Source organism: Fukomys damarensis, unplaced genomic scaffold (genome assembly GCF_012274545.1).
Source record: "Fukomys damarensis isolate Sample0158 unplaced genomic scaffold, DMR_v1.0_HiC HiC_scaffold_37, whole genome shotgun sequence".
Lineage (NCBI taxonomy): Eukaryota > Metazoa > Chordata > Mammalia > Rodentia > Bathyergidae > Fukomys > Fukomys damarensis.
This window is the reverse complement of record NW_022900949.1, coordinates 7795518-7813661: the sequence shown is the minus strand read 5'-3', so window position 1 is coordinate 7813661 and position 18144 is coordinate 7795518. Positions and strand designations below refer to the sequence as shown.

At 56.7% G+C, this 18144-nt stretch overlaps 3 protein-coding genes across 9 annotated transcripts in view; 1 reads left to right on the top strand and 2 right to left on the bottom strand.

Annotated features, from left to right (window-relative positions):
• Catsperd (cation channel sperm associated auxiliary subunit delta) overlaps positions 1 to 14499 on the top strand; it is a 36292-nt gene extending 21793 nt beyond the window's left edge. For 3 of the 7 annotated variants that reach the window (XM_019209135.2, XM_010634796.3, XM_019209138.1), the window contains 11 exons: positions 266 to 442; positions 1381 to 1494; positions 2665 to 2754; positions 3610 to 3668; positions 4304 to 4382; positions 5166 to 5218; positions 8116 to 8190; positions 9804 to 9932; positions 11644 to 11827; positions 13721 to 13878; positions 14174 to 14499. In XM_019209135.2, coding sequence (XP_019064680.1) covers positions 266 to 442; positions 1381 to 1494; positions 2665 to 2754; positions 3610 to 3668; positions 4304 to 4382; positions 5166 to 5218; positions 8116 to 8190; positions 9804 to 9932; positions 11644 to 11827; positions 13721 to 13878; positions 14174 to 14414 — 1359 coding nt within the window. In that variant the 3' untranslated portion in view covers positions 14415 to 14499. The remainder of the gene's footprint in view (positions 1 to 265; positions 443 to 1380; positions 1495 to 2664; positions 2755 to 3609; positions 3669 to 4303; positions 4383 to 5165; positions 5219 to 8115; positions 8191 to 9803; positions 9933 to 11643; positions 11828 to 13720; positions 13879 to 14173) is intronic. The other 4 variants (XM_019209133.2, XM_010634797.3, XM_019209134.2 and 1 more) reach the window with 4 other exon arrangements.
• A 935-nt stretch (positions 14500 to 15434) lies between these two features.
• On the bottom strand, positions 15435 to 17693 carry Prr22 (proline rich 22). The gene is made up of 3 exons (XM_010634795.2): positions 17028 to 17693; positions 16871 to 16936; positions 15435 to 16486 (listed from the first exon to the last, which is right to left on the bottom strand). Exons 1-3 carry the CDS (start codon positions 17152 to 17154, stop codon positions 15447 to 15449), a joined length of 1233 nt encoding a protein of 410 aa, XP_010633097.1. The 5' UTR covers positions 17155 to 17693; the 3' UTR covers positions 15435 to 15446.
• Positions 17694 to 17712: 19 nt separating this feature from the next.
• Dus3l (dihydrouridine synthase 3 like) overlaps positions 17713 to 18144 on the bottom strand; it is a 6522-nt gene continuing 6090 nt past the window's right edge. The window contains exons 11-12 of the mRNA XM_010635073.3: positions 17983 to 18111; positions 17713 to 17885 (exon numbers count right to left, since the gene is read on the bottom strand). Of these exons, the coding sequence (XP_010633375.1) occupies positions 17813 to 17885; positions 17983 to 18111 (202 nt within the window). The 3' untranslated portion in view covers positions 17713 to 17812. The remainder of the gene's footprint in view (positions 17886 to 17982; positions 18112 to 18144) is intronic.

The window sequence follows — 18144 nt, the reverse complement described above, 5'->3', positions numbered from 1 at the left end:
TTTGGTACCAGAAATCAAACTCAGGACCTTGTGCTTGCGAGGCAGATGGTGGAACCACTGAGCTAAACACCTGGCTCCAAAAGGGAATCTTAAGGTGGGCATGGTGGCGCACGCCTGTAATCCAGCACTCGGGAGGCTGAGGCAGGAGGATTGCTGTGAATTCGAGGCCAGTCTGGACTACAGAGCGAGACTCTGTCTCAAACAAAAACAAACAAAGCAAAAGGGAATTGGAATGACTTAGTCTCAGAAGTTCTTTTCCTCTCAGTTTCCAGACCAACAAGTTTGGTCCCAGGGGGCGGCCCTGATGTTCCTGAACCCAGGGAAGCTTCAGATCCTGACCCCGCTCCCCGATGCTGCATCTCCTGCGTACGACTTCCGGAAGTGTGTGGTGAACATTCAGGCAGTTCTCACGGGCCCTGACCTTCATGCTGAGAAGTGCAAAGTAGGAGAGTGGAGTGTGGGGATTCATTTCCCCTGTCTTTTTTTGCTTTTTCTTTTCAGATCTGGGGATGGAACCCAGGGTCTTGTACATCAGGGGCAAGCACTCATCACTGAACTGTACCCCTAGCCTTTTTTTTTTTTTTTTGAGACAGGGTCTCACTATGTAGCCCAGGCTGGCCTTGAGCTCTAGGTGACCCTCCTGCCTCAGCCTCCTGTTGCTGGGATGACGGGCTTGCGCCACCATGCCCGGCTGCACACATAGCAATTTATTGAATTTAATAGAAGTGACAGCTGCAAGACCAGTGGGTTCCTGTGATTTGGATCAAGGCAAGGCACCTTATGCAGTTTCAACTTCATGCAAGCCAGAATGTACCCAATGATCTCAAGCGAGTATCAGAGGCATTAGGTGCTAGGTACCTTCCCGACCCAGGTCGCAGCAGGGTCCAGGTGCGTAGCCCCCCAGCCCCTTCTCATGGTTTTATTTATAGTATGCTGTAAAATGATGGCAAGGAGACCGGAGAGGGAGGTCAGATCAGTGCTGGGAGCTGTGGTGTACACCTCCATTATCAGCACTCAGGAGGCTGAGGCAGGAGAATCGCAAGTTGGAACCCAGCCTGGGTAACTTAGTGACTTAGCAAGACATTGTCTTGAAATAAAAAAGTAAAAGGGGGCTGGGGAAATAGCTCAGTGGTACAGCAACTCCTGGCTTCTATCCCCACTGCCCCACCGGAAGGAGAAACACGCAGAAGTGGTGACTGTAAAGGACAGAGTGGGGGTGGCTCTGGATGTGCTTCTGGGGGCTCTGAGTCCAGCCGGGTCGACAGGAGCATGAGCCGGAGACCAGGAAGCTGCCCCGGAGGCTCCCTCCCCATACTCTGTCCTCTCCTGTCGGGGGCGTTTCCTTCATTTCTCATTGATCTGTTTGGTCTTCGCGACTAGATAGAGCTGATGTACGGAGCCTTCAAAGGGAAGATGTACACCTTGGATATGAACAGCCAGCTGGAGGTGACGGCCATCATGATCCCCCGGCCGGGCGCCTCCCTCATTCCCCAGGCACGTGAGTCCCTGCTGCCTCTGGTGACTGGCAGTCGGCTGCATTCTCGGCCCAGCCCCAGGCTCTGGGCTCCCTGGCACCAGCCGTGGCGGGCGGCTCACTCTAGCTGCTCTGCAGAAATCATTTCTCTTTTTTTGGCTTTTTTTGAGACAGGGTCTCACTATGTAGTTGAGACTGACCTGGAACTCACTATGTAGCCCAGGCTGGTCTCGAACTCACAGCGATCCTCCTGCCTCAGCCTCCCGAGTGCCGGGATGACAGGTGTGCGCCACCACGCCCGGCTGCAGAAACCATTTCTAGGTCTCTCCGCAGTCAGGCCCTGTGGCTGTCCGCCCAGTTGGCTGCCAGGCCTCCTTCTCCACCCTTACTTTTCCCTTGCAGTAGCATCCGGGGCCTTGTGCACGGTAGGCAAGTACCCTCTACCACAGCTACAGCCCAGCCATTTTTATTTTTCGAGACAGTGTCTTCCGAAATTGGCCTTAAACTTGCAATCCTCCTTTCTGCCTTGGCCCCCAGAGTAGCTGTGATAACAGGTGTGTGCTATATCGTGCCTGGTTCAAAAAAAGAAAAATCTTTTTAATTTTTGTGGCGCTGAGTGTAAACCGAGGACCTTGCTATTCTAGGCAAGCGTTCTCCCTCTGAGGTGCGTGTTCAGACGCAAATTAATCTTTTGTTTTGTTTGAGACGGGGTCCCACTATGCAGTACAAGCTGGCCCAGGCTGTCCTTGAACTCATAGTGACCCTCCTGCTTCAGCCTCCCGAGTGCTGGCATGACAGCCACGCCCCACCCTGCCCGGCCCAAATACATCTTTCTGGCTTTGTTGTGTGTACAGAAAGATGGTCCAGGGCTGGGGCTTTTAGCTCAGCAGTTCCACTGCCTCCCTTGCAAGCACAAGCACCGGAGTTTGATCCCCAGACCAAGAAAGAAAGAAAGACAGTCCAAATGGCCCTGTTTCAAATTCCAACGCCTCAGGTGACTCCCGCCTGAGGCCTGAGGAGAAATAAGCCGCGTGCTGACGCAGTGTGTCCCAACCCTCCCACTGCAGGGGCAGGCGAGGCTGGCCCTGGTCCTCCAAGCCACCTGCAGGGAGATGGGTTCCCGGTGGGCGTCTGTCCTGACTCTCAGGCAGGTGGCTCTGTGACGTGGGTGTCTCCCCATGCGCCCCCAGGTGATGGTGAGCAACCCCTACTCCCTGGGGCTGAAGACCAGCATCTACGAGTTTGACAACACCTACGCGGGGAACGTCCTGTATAGGCTGGTGAGCCGCGTCCCCAGCTCTGCAGCAGCGGCCCTGCTTCCCGGAGTGGGGCCCTCCCGCCTCCTCCCCCTCTTGCCCACAGGAGAATCGGAGGGGACACAGCTCCTGCCCCGAGCCCCGGGGGAAGATAAGCACGCGGCATCCCCAACACCTGACCGGGAGCCACACGTCCGGCCCACCCTGGGGTTGGCCACAGCCTAGGAGCCGGGGTCCGCGGTCCCAGTGCCCTCCGCACTTCCACCCTGGGGCCCCAGCAAGCGGGCATCACGGCCATCACAGCCACTTTGGTCTGGGCCCCGCCACGCAGTCCCCACAGAAGAGGGGAGGCTGAGTCACACCTCACTGGGGACCCTAGAGCGGCACTGTGAGGGTGAGGAAGCCCTCTGCTTGGCCCCGTGGCCTTGGACTTCCCAGAATCCTCTCCTGGGAGGTAGAGTTGGGAGAGAGGAGAGTATGCCAGGGGCAGGGATGGTGACACATACCCGTCATCCCAGGACTTGGGAGGCTGAAGCAGGAGGACCGCTGCGGGGGGGGGGAAGCAGAGGAAGAAGAAGGGGAGGAGGAGGAGGAAGAGGAGAGCAGGCTAGATGGCTTCCAGGTTCTTTTCAACCCTGTCCCTCTGACACTAGCTCGGCACCCCATCCTGACTTTGGAAATTCCAAGCACAGCCCTGCTGCAGATGGTTCTGTCCCCTGACCCCACCTGGTTATGGGGTGTTTTTGTTTTTTGAGACAGGTTCTCACTATGTAGCCCAGGCTGGGCTTGAACTCCTGGAGATCCTCCTGCCTCGGTCTCCTGAGTGCCCGGAGGACAGGTGCGCACCAGGTCTCTCTCTCCCTCTTCTTGGTCCCACAGGACATCAGACTCAAGCAGCAGCACCACTGGGGCTGGTTCGACCCCAACTTCACCTCCAGGTGTGTGGTTGGCTGGGCAGGGGAGGGGCCTTGCTTGTGTACAGGGGTCCCTGGAGCCAGACGGAGTGAAAGCTTTGATACCTGCTACAATATAAGTGAACCTCAAGGCCACAGTGCTCAGGGAGCAGACCCAAGAGGACACGCAGGGCAGGGCCCCACTCCCAGGAGGCCCAGTGTGGTCAGACCCGCAGGGACAGGAAGGAGGACGGTGGTGCCGGGCTGGGAGGGGCCGGGGTCAGTGGTTCCTGGGACAGTGCTCAGCTGGGGAGACGGGAGGTCCCGGAGGCGGACAGTGATGGGTGCCCTTAATGACCTTGAACTGAACCCTTACAAAGAGCTGACACGAGCCAGGTGTGGCGACACAGGTCTGTAATCCCTGCACTCAGGGAGGCTGAGGCAGATCGATCACAGGGTCAAGCCCAGCCCGGACAACTTAACAATTTAGTAAGAGCCTTTCTCAAAATAAAAAACAAGGGCTCGGGATGTAGCTCAGTGCAAAGGTGGGAAGATGGCTGGCTGGGTGGATGGGTGGGTGGGTGGATGGGTGGAGGCTGGGTGGATGACAGAATGGATAGCTCTGTGCTGTGTCCGCTGTGACAGCGGTTAGTCCTGACCCACGCTCCAATTCCTTGCAGCATAAAGAGACCCACCCTGTCTACCCTAACTGTGGACGTAGCCAACAAGGAGATCTCGTGCATGGATCTGCAGCCCCTGGTGGGTCCCCGCCCTTTTCTGTCACATATTCTGTCCCAGTAATAAGCCGCAGAAGCAGGACCCACGGTGCTGACCGAGCCCTCGTTCGGGATCTAAAAATGGTGGGGATCCCGACTTGATCTCTGGGATCACTGCCCCCATCCGTGTCCCTCAGAGCTGCCCCTCACCACCCCATCCTCCCTGTCAGTGCTTTTCCTTACTGATGAGATGCCCCATGAGAACTAAAGACGGCAGCCTCACCTGGTAGCAACCATATTCATGGTTGGGTCATTCGCAGTGGCCAACGGTGAAAGCAACCCACGTGACCATGGGTGGAGCAATGGTCACACACAGTGTGGTCCATCCACACGCTGGAATATTACACAGCCACGAAAAGGGTGACACTGTGACACTCACCACGGCGTGGAGGGATCTTGAGGACCCTGTGCCCAGTGAGAGACACCAGCCAAAGACACAGTGTGGGCTCCACGGACAGGGAACATCCAGGACAGGAGACTCCTTGAAAAAGAATGGGAAGAGGAGTCAGTGTTTCATGGGACAGAGGCTCCGCTTGGAAAGAGGAGCGAGTTTTGGAGGTGGCCAAGGTGAAGACTGCACAGCCAGGCGAATGTGCTCAGGGCTGCTGAGGCTTGGGGCCCGCTGTGGTCACAGCACATACTGGCGTCCGAGTCCCCAGGCCTCAGTGTCTTGAGCCCTTCCCACGTGACTGTGTCCCGCTGCGGGTCCTCACTGCAGGCAGCTCCCGGGGGTCCCCACTAACCCGTGTTCCATCTATGTCTGTAGACGGCGCTCATTTCCATCGGTTGTGACCAGGAAAAGAAGATCATTGTGCAAAAGTGAGTGTGTGAACATCTGCGTGGATGGGACGCGGGGTAGGCATGCGGGGTGCCAGGGGCCACAAGGTGATGACTATGGCGGGGGTGACATCAGATTCTTTTGCCTATTGTGGGGTATGTTTGACATTTCCCAAAATAAAAATCAACCCAGGCGCGGTGGTGCGAGCCTTCATCCCAGCACGCAGGAGGCTGAGGCAGGAGGATTGCTACAAGTCTGAGGCCAGGCTGGGCTACATAGCAAGACCCTGTTCAAAAGAGAAAAAGAAAGAGCCAGGGATTTAACTCAGTGGTGCCGCCACCTGCCTCGCAAGCGCAAGGACCCAAATTCTATCCCCGGTGTGAAAAAAGCAAAAGCAAAACAGACAATGCCCAGTAGCTGTGCCACGAGACACACGACCGGTTCCCCACAAAGCCATCCAGGTCGTGCAAAACAAGGGAAGGCTGAGCCACTGTCCCCACTGAGAGAAGCCTAGGGAGATGAGGGACTCAATGCCATGTTGGGTCCTGGATGGAGTTTCAGGAAGAAGGGGGACATTCGGGCAAAGCTAAGGAAATGTGAGGAAAACAATCCCAGTCCCCTAGGTCACAACAACGTATCAACACGGACTCCTTGGTTGCAACAAATATGTCAAACTGATGAAAGATGTTACCTTGGAGACAGTGGGTGGGCACATGGGAACTTTCTGTACTGCTTCTGCAAGGTTTTTACAAATATAGAATTAATCTACAATTTTTAAAACGTTTTAAAAAGGAGACTGGATACCATGGCTCCTGCCTCTGACCCCAGCTACTCAAGGCTCAGAGGCAGGAGGACCGTTCAAGCCCAGCCTGAGCAGTGCAGCAAAGGCTGGATTTACAGCTCAATACAAAGACCCTGGATTCACACCAGGCATGGTGGCGCGTGCTGTCATCCCAGCACTCGGGAGGCTGAGGCAGGAGGATCACTGTGAGTTCGAGGCCAGCCTGGGCTACATAGTGAGTTTCCAGGTCATTCTCAACTACATAGTGAGACCCTGTCTCAAAAAACAAAAAACAAAATAGGTCAGTCTCAACTACATAGTGAGACCCTGTCTCAAAAAACAAAAAACAAAAAACCCTGGATTCAATCCCGAGTGCCCAAGAGCACTAGGCTGGGCACGGTGGTATGCACACTCGTGATCTGAGCCATTTAGAAAGCTGAGGCTGGAGGGTCATCGAGAACTCAAAGCTAGCCTGGGCTCCATAGTGAGTTCAAGGCCAGTTCGAACTACATAGTGAGACTTTGTCTTTAAAAAAAAAAAGAGAACGATCATACGTTCGAGGGTGACAGAGCACGTAGCACGTATGAGGTCATGGTTCCGTCCACAGTACTGGAAAAATAAAATAAAAAAGGTTGGCCCAAAAGGACCTGCAGAGACAGTTCCCCAAAGAAGGTTTACACGTGGCCAGCGAGCACCGGGAAGGATGCTAAGCACAAAGGAAATGCAGAACCAAACCGCCGGGAGACAATGCCTCACACCTAGTAGGACGCTACTATTTAACAAAAGGAGAGCCAGGCATGATGGTGCTCATCTGTAGCCCAGCACTCAGGAGGCTGAGGCAGAAGGATCATCATGCATTTGAGGGCAGCCTGGGCTACATATCCAGACCCTGTCTCAAAAACTAAAATAAAATGGGCTGGGGATTTAGCTCAGTGGTTCTGCCGCCTGCCTCACAAGCACAAGGACCCGAGTTTGATCCCCAGTACCAAAACCAAAAACAAACAAAAACCCCCAAAATAAAATATGGAAAATAATGAGTTGGGAAGGGAGGAATTAGAATCCGTATGCACTGTTGGTGTAAACATAGTGCTGCTACTGTGGGAAACAAGACTGTCAAATCCTCAAAACCAAAACAGAGGGGGCTGGGGATGTAGCTCAGTGGTACAGCACCTGTCTGGCAAGCGTGAGGTCCTGAGTTTAATTCCCAGTCAAAAAAAAAACAAAAAAACAAAAACAAAAAAACAAAAACAGAACAGAAAAGAAAAAGAAGGAATGACCACACAGTATGGCAATACCGTTTCCAGATCTGCACCCAAAAGCGTGGAAAGCAGTGTGGTCCATCCACATGATGGAGTATTACTCAGTCATGAAAAGGAAGGGAACCCTGACATCCTACAGTGTGCGTGGCTGGCCCTTGAGGCCACGCTGCTCAGGAGCTGAACCACACACAGGAGGACACGCAGGGCAGCGCCCCGCTCCCAGGAGGCCCAGCGCACTCAGACCCACGGGGACAGGAAGGAGGACGGCGGTGCCGGGCTGGGGAGGGGCCGGGGTCAGCGTTTCCTGGGCAGAGCTGGGGGGATGGAAAGTCCTGGGGGTGGACAGCGGGGGTGACACAGCCGTGGGATGCACCCCCTGCCGCTGCTGTGGATGCTATGGGTTCAGACCATTTAAATCTTTATTTGATCAACTGATAGGTTGATGGATTGATTGCAGTGCTGGTGATGGAACCCAGGGCCGTCACACCGAGCTCCATCCCCAGCCCCTTTGTGTTTTGGGGGGGTTTTGTTTTGTTTTGTTTTGAGACCAGCCTTGCTAAGTTGCTAAATTCTACAGGCTGGGCTCAAACTTGTGATCCTCCTGCCTCAGCCTCCCAGAGCTCTGGGGTGACAGCCGTGTACCACACCCAGCTTAACAATATCATAATGACGATGTCCCGGGGATTTAGCCCAGCGGTTCTGTTGCCTGCCTCACAAGCACAGTCCAGAGTTTGAACCCCGGTACGAATGCTGACGACCATGGTGAATAGTAACACTAGGAGCAAGCCGTCCCCACCGTCGCCCTGGGTCCTGCCGGCCCGCCTTGCTCCGCCCCTGGCCTGCAGTGCAGTCTTCCTCCGGGGTGAGGCCTCTTCCCACCGTCTTCTCTCGCTGGCAGCAAGATTTCTGCCTGCTCCTCGGGTGTCCTCGACCCTCGCGTGCTGCAGGACAACTACACCTACGTCATCGAGAAGTAAGCGGGCGACACCCCAGTGCTGCCACCCGAGCAGGGGTGAGGGCCCGGCCACCCTTCCCAGCCTCGTAGCCTGCACCCCGGAGCGAGCTGCACCCGCGGGCGCCCTCTGCTGGACGCCATCCGACCTCTTACTATTTCCCTCAGACGGAGTCCCCTCTGTGCCACCTGGCTGGGCTTGAACTCACGATCCTCCCGCCTGCCTCAGGCTCCCAAGCAGCTGGGATGGCAGCTGTGCAACACCCGGCCAGGCCCCTCTGCTCCCTACATGGGGCTTTCTGGCTGTGTCACATGGTGCAAGGGGCAGACGAGGTCTCTCCGGCCTTTCTTACACAACTTTCCTTCTGTGTGTGACACTGGGGACTGAACTCAGGACCTCATGTATGCTAGGCGAGTGCTCCACCACTCAACTACATCCCTGGCCTCTTGGGCCTTCTTCTTCTTTTTTTTTTTTTTAATAAAGGCACCAACCCTAGCTAGGCTTGATGGTGCACACCTGTCATGCTGCTACTCACGAGGCTGAGGCAGGAGGATCCTGAGTTTGAGGTTAGCCTGGACAACTTAGGGAGACTATTTTTTTTAAGTTTTGTTTTGTTTTGTTGCAACAGGGTCTCATTATGTAGCCCAGGCTGGCTCCAAAAAATGCCAGAGAACCTCCTGCCTCAGCCTCCTGAGTGCTGGGATTACAGGCGTGCACCACCATGCCCAGCTACTATGCTGTTTTATAAAAGGGACTTGAGATCCATGGATTGGGATCTGCAGGGGTCCAGGAAGCCATCTCCTAGGGCCAGTTGTCTTTGGACGCCAAAGGGTACTGTAGGTATAGACATGGGGGAGGAGGGGGGCGTGGAGAGAGGCTGCTTTCCAAGACTGTGCTAACCCATGGCTGATGTCTGGAGTATCACAGTCTGCGGAGTGGCTGGCACCTTGGCCTGCAGGGCACGGCTATGATTTGAGTCCTGGCCACAGGCTGCAGAATCCCTTCCTGCTCAGGAGGGGTGGCGTGAGGCCGCGTCAGTCCCAGTTCTGTTCTGACGTCACCAGATCAGGCCCCATCCTACAGGCCCACAGAGTCCGTTCAGCTGCCTGGCCTGGGAGGGCTCATCTCATTCCAGTAGCCGACAGGGCCAGGGAACACTCACCTGTCAGGCGCAGGCCCTGGGGTGGCATCGCCTGCACTAAAATAAAGGAAAGGAAGGAAGGAAGGAAGGGAACGAAAAGATAAGTCAAGCATGGTGGCGCACACCTGTAGTGACAACACCCAGGAGGCTGAGGCAGGAGGATCACTGTGAGTTTGAGGCCACCCTGGGCTACGTAGCCACAATTTTTCTCACACCAAAAAAGCAAAGAAGGCAGGCTGGGGATTTAGGTCAGTGGTTCCAGTACCTGCCTCACAAGCACAAGGTCCTGAGTTCGATCCCCAGTACCAAAAAAAAAAAAAAAAAAGAAAAAAAGCAAAGAAGGAAGAAAACCCCCCACCACTTTTATAGAAATGTCAGCGTGTGAGGTTCTGGGGTCCTCTGACAGCCAGGTTGGCCCTGTACCACCCCCAGTGAGCAGAGAGGACCTGGGGCAGGGCCTCACCCACCCCCACCCCTCTCCACTCTCCCCAGGGGATCCTATAACCGTGGCCCTGGCGAGGAGGCGGCCACAGAGGACCTGCTGGTGTCCTATCCATTCAAGGACCTCGGCTGCCCTGGCCTTGTCTACTACGAGACCCCCTGGAAGCCGGTGATCGAGCTGTAAGGCCGGTGCCCCCGCCCTGGTCCCCTGGCCTCCCTTCCTGTGTGCGGTGCTGCTCTTTCCCGACAGTTCAAGTCCACATCAGGGTGTGCTCCCAACCAGGCCCAACTTAACCTCATGTAGCCACCATTACCTCACTTATTTTATTTATTTATTTATTCATTCACTCATTCTCAAGATAAGGTCTGGCATTGTACTTCCGGCTGGGCTTGAACTCACTGTGACCCTCCTGCCTCAGCCTCCTAAATGCTGGGATGATGGGCGTGCATCACTACGCCTGGCTCTGTTGTCCCATTTTAAAGGCCGTCTCCAATCACAGCCACATAGGGGCTACAGTCCTTCTTGCCCCTTGTCTGGAGTCTGTCACCTCACTCCATTCTATTCTCTTCCATCTCCATTTGTCAGGTGTGTTGTCTGCTTCCATGTGAGTGGTTGATGGGTTCTGAAGGATGTGTAGGAGTTCATGGGGAGACTTGAGAATGAAGGTAGATCCAGACAAGAGGGCTCCAAGAAACCACTGCAAGCTGCCTATGCAGCTGTCACTGTGTAGTAGTCACAAGAAGCAGGGGCTGCTATTCACATATTCACTCCACAAACATTTACAAGGCACCCACTATAAGCCACACAATATACTGGGTACTGAAGATGTCAAGGGAACCAGGCTCCCTTTGGAGACCATGTCCTAAGGTGGGAAAGCCAGTCAATAACTCAGGGTCTGGGGTCGTGTATTTGAGGGTCTCCAAGTTGCTGAACCACTCCTGCCTCGCCCCTCGAGAGCTGCGGCACAGTCAGCACCGTATCGGTGCCTGAAGCCGCGAAGCACTGGGAAAAGCACTGCCCGGTACTGAGCCTGCAGACGCCTTTTCCCAGCTTCCCTCCCGGAGCAGTGCAGGGGCGGAGAATCAGAGCAGCCCAGGGCCTCGGCGCAGGACCACATGAGAGCCCCTCTTCCTGCTTCCCTGAGCATCTGGGAGCCGCTGGGCCAGAGGTGCCACTGGCTTGGGAGCGGGGCCTCCCACCCCACACTCACAGGAACATGTGCACGAACATGCATGCACACATCACACACACACACACACACACACACACACACACACGCACGCGCGCACAGGCCCCTGAAACCAGCGCGCCAGGCCCCACCCTGCTGCAGAGATAGAACATGTGCCAGAGGCCAGGCGTGGGGGCACTTGGGAGGCTGAAGCAGGAGAATCTCTGCAAGTTCGAGGCCAGCCTGGGCTACATAGTGAGACCCTGTCTTAAATAAATCTAAAAACGTATATACGTATACATCTATATCCACACATCTGTTTGCCCTTGGTTTGCTCACGTACACGGGTCTGCACGCCCATCTGTGTATGTGAAGCACATATGTATGGTGACGTATAGACGGTATGTAAAGCTCTGTTTGTCGGCCTTTGTTTATTGGTGCCATTATTAGGTTCCCTGGTTTGACAGCCCTTTTTTCCCGTTGAACTTCTCATTTTTTTTCTGATACTGGTGGTTGAACCCAGGGCCTTTGCACTGAGCTCCATCCCCAGCCCTCTTTTTTTTTTTTTTTTTTAATTTTGAGACAGGTTCTCGCTGAGCTTTCAAGTGCGACCCTTCTGCCTCAGCCTCCCAGAGTGCTGGGATGACAGACAGGTGCCACCACGCAGGGCTCAGCAAGGTGATAAGTCCCCTCTCCCCGCACCCCGCTCTGTCCCCTCCCAGGTGGCAGGGAGAGGAGTTCAAGGCGCTGGTGGAGGCTGAGTTCGTGCTGCGTGAGGTACACGGGCTCAGCACCTTCTCCTACGCACTCACCGCTGAAGCCGCGGGCTGCAGCTCTCAGCCGCAGAACTGGAGCTCGGTGCTGCTGTCTGCGCACGAGGCCGGGCAGGCCACCTGGAGCAGAGAGGTAGCGCCCCCTGGTGCCCGGGGTGGGCGAGGAACTCGCTAGAGAGAGGGCAGTCGCTGTGCTCGGGAAAGCACAGGACAGGACCCGTGCAGGCCCACAGGAGCCGGAATACAGTACAGGCGCAAGGGGTTGGGGTCTGCACCCTCCGAACGCCCACCGTGGAGGCTCACTCGATTCATGGCGAGAGCTGGGTGACGCAACCCTGTCATTGCACCCTCCGAACGCCCACCGTGGAGGCTCACTCGATTCATGGCGAGAGCTGGGTGACGCACGCCTGTCATCTCAGCACTCAGGAGGCCGAGGCAGGAGGGTGGCAAAGATGAAGCCCAGCCTGGGCAACGTAGTGACGTAACAAGACCCTGTCTCAAAATGAAAGAAAAAAAGGGCTGTGGCTGTAGCACAGTGCAAAGGCCCTGGGTTCCATCCCCAGTGCTGGAGACAAAAAGGACCTCAGAATCTGGTCTGTGTTCAGAGCATTTCTGTAATTCGAACTGGTGGTAGACGGTTGACAAGAAAGGGCGTGGTGTTACCACGTGAAAACCTGCGTGGTTCCTAGGGGTGTTTTCTCCCTGCCCAGTAGCTTTCCGTAGCAGCCACGGAGCAGTAGGTCAAGGCCAAGGCAGAAACACAACGCAATGTGGCAGCGCCACCAGCAGATGGCGCAAAGTAGCTTGCAGACGCCTGTGCTTTTTCCAATTTTTCCTCCCTTCCTCCCTCCCTCCGTCCTTCTTTCCTTTCTTTTTCTTCCTTCTTTTTGTATTGGAGACTTTACGCCAAGGCATTTTAGCAGAGATACACACCTAGGACTGGGGATTTAGCTCAGTGGTTCTGCCGCCTGCTTTGCAAGCGCAAGGTCCTGAGTTCGATGCCCGGTACACACACACACACACACACACACACACACACACACACACACAAAGAAAAAGGTGATACAGAGATACACACTTAACCCTCTTTAAAAAGCTTTCCTTGGAAGCTGGGCATGGTGGCGCAGGCCTGTAATCCCAGCACTCAGGAGGCTGAGGCAGGAGGATCGCTGTGAGTTCGAGACCAGCCTGGGCTACACAGTGAGTTCCAGGTCAGTCTCAACTACATAGTGAGACCCTGTCTCAAAAAAACAAAAAATAAAAGCTTTCTTTGGGGCAACCCATTTTCCAGGCCCCCTTCTGTCTCTCTTAGAAGCTTTCTTTCTCTCAATAAATTTTTCTTACTCTAAGAAAAAAAGCTTTCCTCGGATCAAGGCCTCACTAAAGTTGCTAACTTGCCCAGGCTGGGCTGTAACTGGCGATCTCTGTGCCTCTGCCTCCCAGGGTTGGGATGACAGGTATGAGGCACCGCGCCTGGCTCCATTCCACCCTTCTGGTAGGGTCCGTCAGTCCTGTTGGCTTAATGGGCACCCGATCCATCTCATTCTACCCAAAGCGCCTCTGTACAAAGCTTACTTCTGAAGGTCATATTCACAGGTCCTGGGGGGAGGTTAGAACTTCAACATGATTGCTTTTGCGGGGGCTGAGGGGACACGCATGACATACTGACACACGCTTCGGCTGAATGTGACAAGCAGTGATTAAGATTCAGCCTCTGGCCAGGCACGGTGGCTCACATCCGGAATCCCAGCATGCAGGAGGCTGAGGCAGGAGGATCACTGCAAGTCTGAAGCCAGCCTGGGCTACATAGTGAGACACTGTCTATAATAATAATAATAATAATACCCACAGGAGAATAAGACTCAGACTCGGAAGCTGCAGGCCCAGGAGGAAGCTGAGGGAGGAGGTGTAGGTGTGAAGTCAGTCCCAGCACAGAGGCTGCACGCTGGTGCCCTTGCCCCCGGTGCGGGCTAAGGGATGCCATGGGAGAGGACCCGTGGCACCACTCCGCTCTGTTGCCTCCCAGAACTACGTGAGCTGCCACAGTCCCAGCTCCAACAACCCCCTGAGGTGGCCAGATGTCCAGTATCAGATCCTAGGAGGCCGGACAGACAACAGGATCATTTTTAAACAATGGAACGGGATTTACATCTTTCACCTTTCTGTCTTGGATCCGTACTACAGGTGAGCAGGGCCCTGTGAGTGACATTTTTTTTGTGTGTGTGCCAGGGATCGAACTCGGGTCCTTTCGCTTGGGAGGCTGAGGCAGAAGGATCCCTGGGCTACATAGTGAGACACTGTCTCAGAAAACTGAAATCAAAAACAACAAACGCACACAAATAGCACATGGAGTGGGTGGCAGGCTCAGACCCCACGGGGTGCCACGGGCACAGTGGGCTGTGGTCACTGCCCCCGGGCCCTGCTATCCCTGGGCTCACACAGTGGCCAGGACCAAGGCCTTTCCCCGCCCGTGCCCCAGCTACTGCCACCTGGAGACCACCTTCAGCATCTACGTGTACGGCGCCTACCCGCTGTCTCTCTTTGCGCCGGGAGTCACCATTGTCCTGTTGGTGGCCAGCATGCTGCTGGCCGTGTGGCTGGCCCACATGATCCCCCGCCTGCTGTGCACCGCCGGCGGCCACAAGATCAGGGAGGCCTACAGGGGATTGTGCCGGAGGTGCAGCAGCCTCTGCCACTGTTGCCGTGGTCTTCGGTGCTGAACGGAGCCCTGGGAAGCCACCCCGATTCCCCCCACCGGGCTCTCCCTTCAGGCTGGTGCCTTAAAATAAAATATTCGGTAACAAAGCAGGAACATGTGCGCTGCTCACGATTTCCTCCCCGTATTCTGTGACACTGGTACCTTGGGCCACACTTGTGCGGATGGGTAGCAGCTGCTTGCTACAGACAGCAGGGAACAAGCTCCCTCTACCCACCTTGCGTCTTGTGCTTTCTTCTTTTTCCTTTCAGTACTGGAGTTTGAACCCAGGGACTCTGCACTGAGCTCCATTCCCACTTTTTAAATTTGGAGACAGGGTCTCGCTAAGTTGCTAAACTGCCCAGGCTAGGCTCAAAGTTTGTGATCCTCCTGCCTCAGCCTCCAGAATGCTGGGATGACAGGCATGCACCACCATGCCCAGCTCACTTTTTTATGTTTTGGTACTGGGGATGGAACATAGGTCCTTTTGCATGCTGGTCAAGCACTCACCTCTGAGCTACCTCTTCATCTTAAAGCAATCTAGGCTGGCTTCTGTGTGGTGGCACACCTGCAATCTCAGCACTCAGGAGGCTGAGGCAGGAGGATCGCCACTACTTTGAGGCCAGCCTAAGCTACACAGTGAGACCCTATCTCAAAAAACCAAAACAAGAAACAAAAACCTCATGACACAGGAGTTTGGTGGTAGCTTCCGGAGCCACTCCTAGCTTGTCAATTGGCTGTCATTTTCCAAGCCCAGGGCCTTGTTCACCAACTCCCGTGACTCAGATAAACAAGAAACAAAAACCTCATGACACAGGAGTTTGGTGGTAGCTTCCGGAGCCACTCCTAGCTGTCAATTGGCTGTCATTTTCCAAGCCCAGGGCCTTGTTCACCAACTCCCGTGACTCAGAGTCCCCCGCTTGACTCCAGAGGCATCACTGTGCTCGGTGGGACACAGCCAGGACAGCGCAGCAAGGGGACAGGTGTCCACACCCAGCCGATGGCCGCCAGACCCCGAGGCCACCAGGAGATGCGAAGCTGAGAAACCAAGTCCACTTTAATCGGGGGCAGTGCCCAGGTCCCGCCCGGCCCCTGCAGATGCCTGCTTGCCCTTGGCCCCCGCTTTGACCTTCCTGGTGGGCCGCTTCTTCCCCCGTGTGTCAGCCTGAAGGACAGGGGTGGCGGGGTCAGCTCCAGGGGTCCCGGGGCAGGGCCGTAACCCCTCATCCAGCACCCTGAAGTTGAACAGAGAGTCCACACTGGACACCGTGTCCAGGATCTCGGGGACACTGTAGTCAAACGACAGCAGCTCCTCTGGGAGGTGCAGTGAGTGGATGTCACTAGCCGAGTTGTCCCCGCCGCCGCCGCTCTCCGGCAAGACCGGTCCCGGGACTGCACGTGCTGTGGCTTTGGGCTTGGCGCAGCTGGGCAGACAATCGAAGAGCTTCATGGCGTCTTCCAGAAGCACCTTGTCCGGCAGCTCCAGCGTCCGGGCCGCCTCGCACACCTGGGCCTCGCTCGTCCCCGGTGGGGTGGCTTCCTGGGCTTTAGGCTCACAGGGGGCCGGGGGGTGGGACAGGCCTGGCCCTGCTCCACTGCCACATTGTGGCTCCTTACCAGGTAAGGCCAAGGGCTCAGTGGGCGACCCGGCCACCTCGGACCCAGGGACCTGGCCTCGGAAGTGGCCATAGGTGCCAGGAGGCAGCGGGGCCTCAGCGGGCAGCGTGAGGAGCAGCGGAGGCCGTATGCTGTCTTTGGAGGGCGGCAGAGGGGCCCGGGCTTCTTGGAGTAGCAGCGGGGACAATTCCACAAAGCCGGGGGGCCCCCCACCGCCCGTGAAGCCCAGGGTCTCATGGCTGGGCCCCTCTGGTGGGAGGTAGGGCATGAGATATGGGGGCCCCCCGGGCTGGTAGTGGGGGTACGGGGGTGGCACTGGGGCCTTGACGTAGCGCTGGGGCTCCAGGAGGTAGCTGCCCGGCGAGGTGGGGCCCGCGGCCACCGCCAGCTTGTACAAGGCCTGGCCGAAGTCGGTGGCCGTCCATTCAATGCGGTAGATGCGGGGATCGAAGAAACACCCACAGGGGGCCATCTGGAAGCCTGCAGGCAGTGGGTGGGGACCTGAGAGCAGCCGGGGGCTGGGGGAGCGTGCGGTCTTCTCCTGGCCCTTCGTGAAGCAGCCCAGGCCTCTGGGGTCTCATTCGGAGGCCAGGACACACAGATCTCGTTTTGGGGGCCTAGGTTTTATCAGTGCAGCTCCTTCTGGAGACAGTGCCCCAAGCTTTGCTTTGGGGAACCCATCTGGGAGAGGAGGGTGTGGGCTCTGCCTCTGGGGTCACCTGGGGGTGGGGGAGCCGGCCTCTGCTCAGGCACCCCATTCAGGACACGGGGCCCAGCCCCACCTTTGGGGTCCCTTGTAGGGATTTGCAGGGGCACCTGGGCCCCACCCTGCCCATCTTCATTATAGTTTGGGGGTTCTGGTACCTGCCGGAGGGCCTGGAAACACGTCTTTCTCCGGGTTTAGAGGTTGGTACAGTGGGTTTGTAGAGGCTGTGGATAAAGGTGCCAGGTGGGGGTCCCGTGCCGCCGGCTGGGAGCCCTAGCCTGACTGCCAGCCGCCCCAGGCCCCCTCAGCTTGTACCCATGGTGGGCAGAGGGTCGGTGCTTGTGAGCCCGGGACGGCCACCTGGGCCTGCGGTGCTCTCCAGGCCCTGGGCGCCGAAGCCTTCCCGGCAAGCTGCAGGTGCGAAGGGTTTGGGGTGCTGCATGGGTGGGCAGGGTCCGGCCTGGGCAGTCACGGGGGCAGATGGGAGGGGAGGCTGCTGCCTGGGAAGGAGGCTGCAGCCCTGCAGCGTTTTGCCTGCTGGTTACTGGGGCGACAGGTTCCGGTGAGCCTGGCCCACTCCTCAGGGTTCCGGGGGTGGGGTAGGGTGCGCAGGGCTAGAGAGGGAGCCCTGGAGGTCACAGCCAGGCGCCCCCTTCGGCACCCAACCCTGGACCAGCTCCCAACCTTCCACTCCTTTTATCCGGGTCCTGCTAACAGCCCCAGGCTGCCACCTCCAGGCAGCTGCCCCATGAACACCCCCACCGCACCCCATTGGCATCTTGAGGGACAGCACTTCCACCTGGCATGGAGGGGGTGCCGAGCCAGGGACCAGGTGATGCCAAGCTGTAGCAGGGAAGGGGTGGGCAGGGGCTGCCTCAGCAACAAGAGAAACAGCTGGATTTTGAAAGAATACAATTTATTAAGCCAGGTGTGGTGACACGTGGCTGTGACGCCAGCATTGAGGAGGCTGAGGCAGGAGGATCACCTTGATTGAGTTCGAGGCCAGCCTGGGTTCATAGTGAGATCCTGTCTCCAAAGGCACCACCCCAACAAAACCCCAATTTGTTGTCCTCCAAACCAGCCCCAGCCCCAGGCAGCAGCTACTTGTAGGCATTGGCCTTGTGCTTGGGCAGGAAGGCGAAGTCGGGTGGCACCGGGCCCAGCAGCATCTCGCTGTGGGGAGCGGAGGGAGGGAGGGCAGGCGGGGATCCGGTCAGGTTTGGGTTCAGGGTGCCCGTCCCCCATCCCCACCTGGCCGGGTGCCCTGCACCTGATGCGGATCCAGTCCGCTGCCTGCTGGCTGGCCATGAGCGTCTCCAGGTAGTCCCGGCCCAGGTAGTAGGGTGGCCGCTCGTTGATGCGCTGCGGGAGTAGCTCCAGCAGGCCAACGGGCACGTACCTGGGGGCGGGGCCAGTTCGAGGGCGGGGCCAA